The 7,863-nt window shown below is 46.0% G+C and overlaps 1 protein-coding gene across 1 annotated transcript; it reads left to right on the forward strand.

Moving 5' to 3' along the window:
- The first annotated feature begins 268 nt into the window (after nt 1-268).
- On the forward strand, nt 269-4,589 carry LOC149359492 (sulfotransferase ssu-1-like). The gene is made up of 2 exons (XM_089567688.1): nt 269-308; nt 3,589-4,589. The coding sequence occupies exons 1-2, from the start codon at nt 269-271 to the stop codon at nt 4,587-4,589; spliced, it is 1,041 nt and encodes a 346-aa protein (XP_089423814.1).
- The last annotated feature ends 3,274 nt before the right edge of the window (nt 4,590-7,863 follow it).

A 7,863-nucleotide genomic window follows, 5' to 3' on the forward strand; every position in this document is an offset into this window, starting at 1 on the left:
ACACGTGTTTGCGCCTTAGTTCCAAATGAGTTTGCTGGAGTAGCGTTCTCTTTCATAATGGTTCCGCTTAATTTGCATGTACCGACCGTTTACGGCCCTCTCCGTCGCTGCCTATTCAAAAACTAATCGACAGGTGTCGCTCCAATGCTACGCATTTCATGTATAGCTCTAGACAGCGTAAAGCTCTTTTTCCTCTTTACCTCTGTGGCAACGAAAGACGCGCACATTTGAGCTCCAGATTGCACCCAGCAACCTGCCAGAGTTCGGAATGGAACAGCTGTTGCAGTCGAAAGCGTTTCCCACAGCAGGTGAGTGGTTGGTTTTCATGGCCTTGTCCCACTGGGTAATTTAACACTCGTTCTTCCAGCATGGCGAGCGACCGAAGCCTAATTGCCCTGCTAACTTACCTGCGCAGAGGCTATTCTTAGTAGGTGGCATCCGTAGAATCATATTTTGTTGGGGCGTTAGGTGGAAGAAAAAGTAATGAATAAAAGGTGAATTTTATTCCCACTATTTTAGAAGGACAACGAAGACTCTTTCCAGATGGCCTTCTATATTGCGACAAAAACACTGGGAAAGCCGCGTCAGTGGCAACGGGACTTTCTTAGGGCTCGTACTACCCGGTCAGCAGTCCTTCGCTTGACCTTGGCCAGAACCGTTTAATCGGCGATACAGTCGTTATTTATTGCCCCAAATATGTGAGCAGTATAACGATCTCTCCGTGCTTCCGATGCTCGAACACCGTTACAGAATGATGGTGTAGGCAAGCGGACACCAGGAGTTTCATCAGCTGCATGCCGTTAGTGAACCTACCTAGCAAAATAGCAACAATCGACCCCTACTTTCAGTTTGCCTTGAAATAGTTGGCAAACCACTGACGGGCCTTTGGCAGTATTACTGGCCCTCACCACACCGTTAATTGTACATGTTGACGCTTTTTCCACTCCTGCACTAGTTTTCAGAGATTATATGTGTGTTTTTGTGCGTTTTTAAAGAAGGTATTCAGGCTCAGACGCAAAATATCTCCAATAAAATTCCGAATATTCCAGCCAATATAAGCAATTCTATAAAATAAAACAGGAATGTGCTCTACGCCGGTGGCACCCCGTCCTCCTTTGACAGCACCAAGTAACGTAGCTTGCATCGTTCTGAAGGCGATTAGTAATATACAAGAATACGCAGGACTTTTTAACCAAGGATTAGATATCCAGCCATCTCTCGAAACGCACATTAGTAAGCAAGCGTCTATAGTCATTACTTCGCAAACAAAACTAAATGTTGTTGAGACTGATGCGTGGCATAAATGTGTTCAGAATGAACCATGCCAGAAAACAGTGCGTGGCTATTCATACAAACTTTAACCCTCTAAACAAGTTTATATCTTAGGACACGGCATGAAAGCACAGTTTACAACAGCAATGTAAAACCTATGAGAAGAATGATAACCACTTTCTTGCAACTTCTTTGATAAGATATTGTTTGATCCCGATGCTACATAAGCTACAGCTTTCAGAGTGGTCCTGTTTTCTTTTTCCTCCATCGAGTAGTATTTGTTGTAACCAACAACGCAAAATTACTTCTTAAAAAGTAATAAATGACATACTAATTCCCTTTCAAAAGACGACGTAAAGTAAATGAAATTGCATTATTTATTTCTGCTCACGAAAAGGCATGACATTACGTTAAATTGCCTATGAAAATGATGTAATTACTTTATAACTTCTTTACATTTTTTATGCATACAAAAAACCGAAGAACGCAAAGTAAAAAAATTCTCCCTTCATACAGGATGTTGGTCATCTCGCAAAATTCCGCCCTAGCCAGATTCTTCCATAGCCCTCTTTCATAAGCACGTGTCATTACCAACTTAAGACACTACGAACAAACGAATGAAAAAAGAACAATGGCGAATCACTCTTTGCTACCACTGCGCTCAAACTGAAACGAGATGCGAACCCCAGGCCTTACACCTCGAAGTTCTCTAAACCGTTTGACGCCTGGTAAGCAGGTTATCTATTGCTTCTCGAGAATAAACCCCAGCAACTTGCACTCGGAAATGTTCCTGCCATGGGCGTGACAGCCTGTTTCTCCCGCCCCATGGTGACGAGCATAAACAGGCTGTGCCCGAGCATCGTAACACGGGAGTACCTCTGCGCGCGCTCCGAGCTCGTTTTTAACTTCGACATGCGCCATCTGTCCTTCGGGCACCACAAGCACAACTTGCTAGCTTCATACCAGGGGAATACCTGCGATACGTACACCTGACCAAATCTTAAACTGGCTCCGGTGTTGCATCGCTAAATGCACCTTGTAAAAGGTTCTTTTCGGCTACACCGCTGGCATATTCATGCTGTAAATTGACGCGTGAGATGGAATTTCGTGATTCCTTTTTGTTCAGGCCGCCGCGGGGGCTCAGTGGTTATGGTGCTCGGCTGCTGACCCAAAAGACGCGGGTTAGATCCCGGCCGAGGCGGTTGAATTTCTTTGGAGGAGAAATTCTAGAGGCCCGTGTACTGTGCGATGTCAGTGCACGTTAAAGAGCCCCAGGTGGTCGAAATTTCCGGAGTCCTCCACTACGGCGTCTCTCATAGCCTTAGTCGCTTTGGGACGTTAAACCCCATAAACCAACCAACCAACCTTTTTGTTCATATAATGTTTCAGTGGAGTACTTACGTGTTTAGATCAAAGTTATCAGAAATATTCATCGTCTGCCACTACGAAGAGCCGAAACAAGCGGAATACACAGCAATAGTACTGGTGGCGCGTTTGCGCTTACTCTGGGTAAACGACTTGTCCGCCGTGAAAAGAGTGGTAGTTTACCCAGAGGAGGAGGAGGCCATATGGACTGGAACCATTGCTGCATACTCGGCTCTTCGTAGTTGCAGACGATGAATATTTCTGATAAATTTGATCTAAACTCGCAAGTACTCCACTGAAACATTACATGAACAAAAAGGAATCACGAAATGCCATCTCACGCTTCAAATTACAGCATGAATACGCCAGTGATGTAGCCGAAAAGAACCTTTAACAAGGTGCATTTAGCGATGCAGCACCGGAGCCAGTTAAAGATGCTGGCACATTTAGGACGCATGGTCTTTCTCAATACTTTAGTACTTGCAAATCCGTTACATAGTTTCGGCTTTCCACACGCCGGTCCTGATTTCGAGCCGCACTGCCGGGTATACGACCTTAAATTTTTGCGGATAAAGAGAGCCGTTATGCATTCCAGGTTTTCAGCAATCAGCATTACTTTTGCTGGGAAATTATTGCGGAAAAATAATTATTTACATTACCAAATTATTAAAGCAAAAAAGGGATCAAATACATAAGAAATTACAGTTGCACATAAATCAATTACTGTAATTCCATTACTGTACTTCAATTACTCTCATGCCTGGTTCTAAATGACGGAACGGCAAAGGTCACAAATACAGTGATTCACCAAAAAGAAATCTTTCAGTCCTGAAGACCTTAACATAAGTAGTCTTTATGTTAACATTTTGTCTTACCTAGAAACCTCACTCGAAATTCAAGCAATGCACAAAATAATAGATTTCTCGGTTGCTTGTTTCTTTTTTTTTCTAGGCTCGCCGATTTCATTCCCTGCAACAATCAAACGTATCAATTCCCAGAATGCCATCGAAGTGAAGCAGTTTGGAGGACCTGTCTACCGAATCATAGACGGCCACACGTTAAACCGATACATCTCGGCCGTACTTTTCCGTTCGGCATTGCAGTATGAGCCCAGAACGGGTGACACCTTCCTCGTCACATTTCCGAAAAGTGGAACTATATGGCTGCAACAAATCGGCTACCTTATTTATCACCACGGTGTGCCAGCTACCAGTGGGCTAGAATTCTACAGGAGCTCGCCCTTCATCGAGATATTCGGAGCCGAAGACGTCGAGAAAATGATGCGGCCTGGTCTTATCAAGACGCACTTTAAATACGACCTCATACCCAAGAGTCCCACAACCAAGTACGTGTGGATTTGCAGGAATCCCAAGGACGTATGCGTCTCTTTCTTTTATCACACGAAAGCTTTCACAGCGTACGATTTCTCTGATGGAAAATTTGAAGACTTCTTTGAGATCTTCATGCAAGGCGCCAACGATTTTGGCGACTACTTCGATCACGTGCTGTCTTGGTACTCCCACCGTAACGACCCCAACGTCCTTTTCATGCACTACGAGGACATTAAGGCCGACCCACGAAGTCAAGTGCTAAAGCTGGCAGCTTTTCTGGGAGAAGAGTACCACCTAAGACTCGTCCAAGAACCAGAGCTTCTAGACCGCGTCCTGAGGTTTAGCACAATAGACTACATGAAGGAGAGCACAGCTGGCAAAATCAAGGAGTTCTTCGAGAAGCCACTGAGCAGCGACGAGAACATCTGTCCTGGGATTAAGCACTACGTGCAAGTTTCGCTGAAGTACCCTAGGAAAGCGACCTTCATCCGTAAAGGTACCGTAGGTGACTGGAAGAACCACTTCACGGCAGACATGAACGCAAGAATAGAAAAAAAGATTTACTACAAGCTTTCTGGAACAGAGTTTATTGATCTCTGGAAGAGCTATGGCATCCTGTAAGCATCGTAATGCTGTTGGGCACAAGCCTTCTTCCAAGCATGCTCCTCTGCCACTTCGACGCTAGCAGCGGCGAGATCGACCAGTGCGGGTTTACAATCGCTGACCGACACATGGCATGCATTCTGTATATCTGACCGGTTCCTTCCTTTTCAAAAATAAAAGGCAGTAGTGGTGCAAAAGTTTTTTCATTGGTATTTTAATGAAGGGTGTTCGAATATCGAAATTTTACTAGACGAAACGGGTGTTATCTCATTACTATTTGATGCTAAACGTCTTAGTCCCATGAATATTTGTAATAGCCAGTCGGAAATGCGGGAACGCTTTAAATGCACTAGGTTTCTTTTTCCCGAGCAAGGCTTGGCGAGCGTAATCAAATGAGGCACTGCAACTAGAAGGCTTCGTGGACCATGTTGCCGAACATACAATAGCGATTAATCCATTTTTCAGGCGTCGATGGCGATTGCGAGTTCAGTTCCGTAATACTTCGCTGACTCCACTGATGGCAGTCAGGAGCTACTGGGATTGGTAGTCTGAGAAACAAAGAGACGAAGAGAACACATGCAACTCAGAAAACAAAATGATGTATTGGGAATACTTAACTCGGCGTAAACTAAAGTGTAAATGGCCCAATTGGAGGATGAAGCGTACTACGCCTCAGTGAGCTTCTGTTAGAAAGGAGGACGTAGAGATCCATAACAAAAGTGCCTTCACAGTGCCAGTGGATGTGCAATCTTTTAAACTTGTCAAATACCACATTTTCATCGACCTGTCAGAGCGGATGTTGCTGCCGCATCTCGCCGAACTCTACACTCTCGCTAGTGTCCATGCCGCGCATGCGTGGGCACTCGAAAAATACTAGGTTCAAACCTTGAATGCGTAGGGCTTCCGAAGGCTGAAAAACCGGCAGAGGTTTAGAAAGACGGCTCGGCGCGGAAGGAATCTCGCCCGTGCGCGCCGTACCCAATTCGAGAAGCTTCGAGAAAAAACCCCTGATTACCAATGAAGAGCACGTAACCTTGAGTGTTGACTGATGCCCCCTCCAATTCGCTCGCACATGGCGGCGCCGGCTTGGAAAGAAGAGACTCGAATTTTCTAGAAACCTCTGGCCTGGCCTGACCAATAGGAACGCGAGCCTCGGCGGGAGGGTGACAGAGCAGTTCTACTGATGATGCTTAGCGTATGTGCGCGCCTGCCTTGGCGCGAAGTAAGAAACAGACGCGGCGCGCCCTATTAATGAAGGATCTTTAGCGCCGCCGGTTAGCCGTATCATAGTACTAGCTTGAGAAAGTCATGGAGGGAGGGAAACTCAGGAGAGGCCCTCGCTATCCGAGCTGCACGCCAGAGAGTGTGCCGTAAGTCACGCGCTTTCGCAATGCCTACTGGGAGTCTTTGGCCACCGGCGCAGCCAATATTAATAAGGCTGGGCGCAGCGGCGTCGTTTGCGGCATTGTCTGCTGCGCATGCGTAAGCGCGCTGAGAAGAGGGCCCAGCAAGGGAGGCGCAGGGGGAGCCTTCCCGCCCGGCTTCAAAAAGTGTGACGTAAACGCCTTTCCTTACTGCTTTCCTTCCTCCATGGAGGAAGCGCTTCCGTACGACTCCCGGGACAACATCACTCGTTTAGCCACGGACCTGCGAGGCAGCGTGTGGCAGTCTTCGAGACGGACCGTCGTCACCTTCCGGTCGTCGGACTCTCGCAGTGCCTGGTGAACAAATTGTGTTTTATTTTGGTTGCTTCTTTCGTGTGTTAGCGCTCTGTGGTTGCAAGACCTTCGTGCTGTAGTGTTATTTTGCATATATTTCATTGTTTTAGATAAATTTGTGTTACCAGTGTTTACAATTCGTCAGTCTGTAGTGCTTTTGCTACATAAAGCTAGTTCGTGAACGTTGGGCTCCGGCACATTCTCTGGCTTGTGACTAGCGAAAGCTTGGCACGAAACGACCACCCCCTTTTGCCGCTTAGCGGCTTGTTACTCGCTGAGCTTGCCACGCTGAGTCGAGGGCATCTCCTCCGAGACCGAAAGTGCCCCTACATACTCTAAGGGTATTTGTGCACGCACGCAACAAGTGCGCATCGGTGACACCGAGGTAAAAAGTTTCTGCACCCCCCCCCCCCCCCTCCAAGTTTTGACACGTGCTGCCCTGCAGGCGGGCGCCACCGGAAAATGCACTCCTTGCATTGGAACCGGCGTACTGAACAAGTGCTTCAGATGCAGGCGCATTATCATGTAGTCGCCCACACGTATGTTGAACGCTCGAGCGGCGTGTTCTGTTTTGCATTTATAACAATCACCGCTGTGTAGCGGGCCCGATACAGCTTTTATTTATTTATTTATTTATTTATTTATTTATTTATTTATTTATTTATTTATTTATTTATTTATTTCGTTACTATCAGGGCCATTGAGGCGTTACAGATAGGAGTGGTAAGTATATTTATACAAAATAAAATACAATAAGGAGAGTTGTTAACATAGGTGATGAAGAAGAGCAGATTTAAAAGCTTCCGGTTCAGAGATCCCTGTACATGAGTGCGTTTGTATCCGCTATGCACCCTGGCCAATCCCCCGCCGTGGGTATGTGCCATTCAGCCCGAGGACATCATCATCATCATCATCAGATGAAGACGATGCTGGCGGGCAGGTGATTCCAGTGTGAGCTGGTCTTGGGCAGGAAAGAATAAAAATACTGGTTAGTTCTGCAACTTGGAACACTCACTTTGAGTCGGTGATCAATACGAGATGATACATAACTTGGAACAGTGAAAAGACTTCGTTTTAGCGATTGGTTTGTGTAATATATTTTTTTTTTGAAAAACGATGACGTCGCAGTGAAAGATCTGGAAGGTCTAGAGTTCTCTTCATTGGTGTGACGCTAGATGAACGCGAGTAGTTAGACAAAATAAAACGGGCTGTACGATTCTGAATTGATTCTAAAGTATTAATCAGTGACTTAATCTTAGGGTCCCATACGGAAGACGCATATTCTTGTTTAGTTCGGAGCTTTAAAAAAAAAAGGAGTTAAACGAGATTTATGCGAACGCGCATGCATAGTAAGGCCAGGTTTCGAGCCATCTGTCACTGGTACACAACTGTACTCCCCGCTGCGCTGTTCGAGCGTTCCAGACAGGTGTGTGGATGACTGTGCAGTACGCCCCCTAACAAGCGGGCACTGCCATACTACTGCCTCGTTACGACAGGATGAAATTTACTGGAAAGAATTTTTTACAACCTTTTCACTTCAATCGTTGCTGAGCCTGGGTAGCTTATTATTCCGT

Source organism: Amblyomma mixtum, chromosome 2 (genome assembly GCF_055824585.1).
Source record: "Amblyomma mixtum isolate Tamu chromosome 2, ASM5582458v1, whole genome shotgun sequence".
Taxonomy (NCBI): Eukaryota; Metazoa; Arthropoda; class Arachnida; order Ixodida; family Ixodidae; genus Amblyomma; species Amblyomma mixtum.

Excerpts from the sequence above, each read along its gene's own strand:
- LOC149359492 (XM_089567688.1), top strand. The coding sequence starts at position 269 with ATGGAACAGCTGTTGCAGTCGAAAGCGTTTCCCACAGCAG. Across the intron at positions 309-3,588 it reads GAAAGCGTTTCCCACAGCAG|GCTCGCCGATTTCATTCCCT; the intron begins GTGAGTGGTTGG and ends TTTTTTTTCTAG.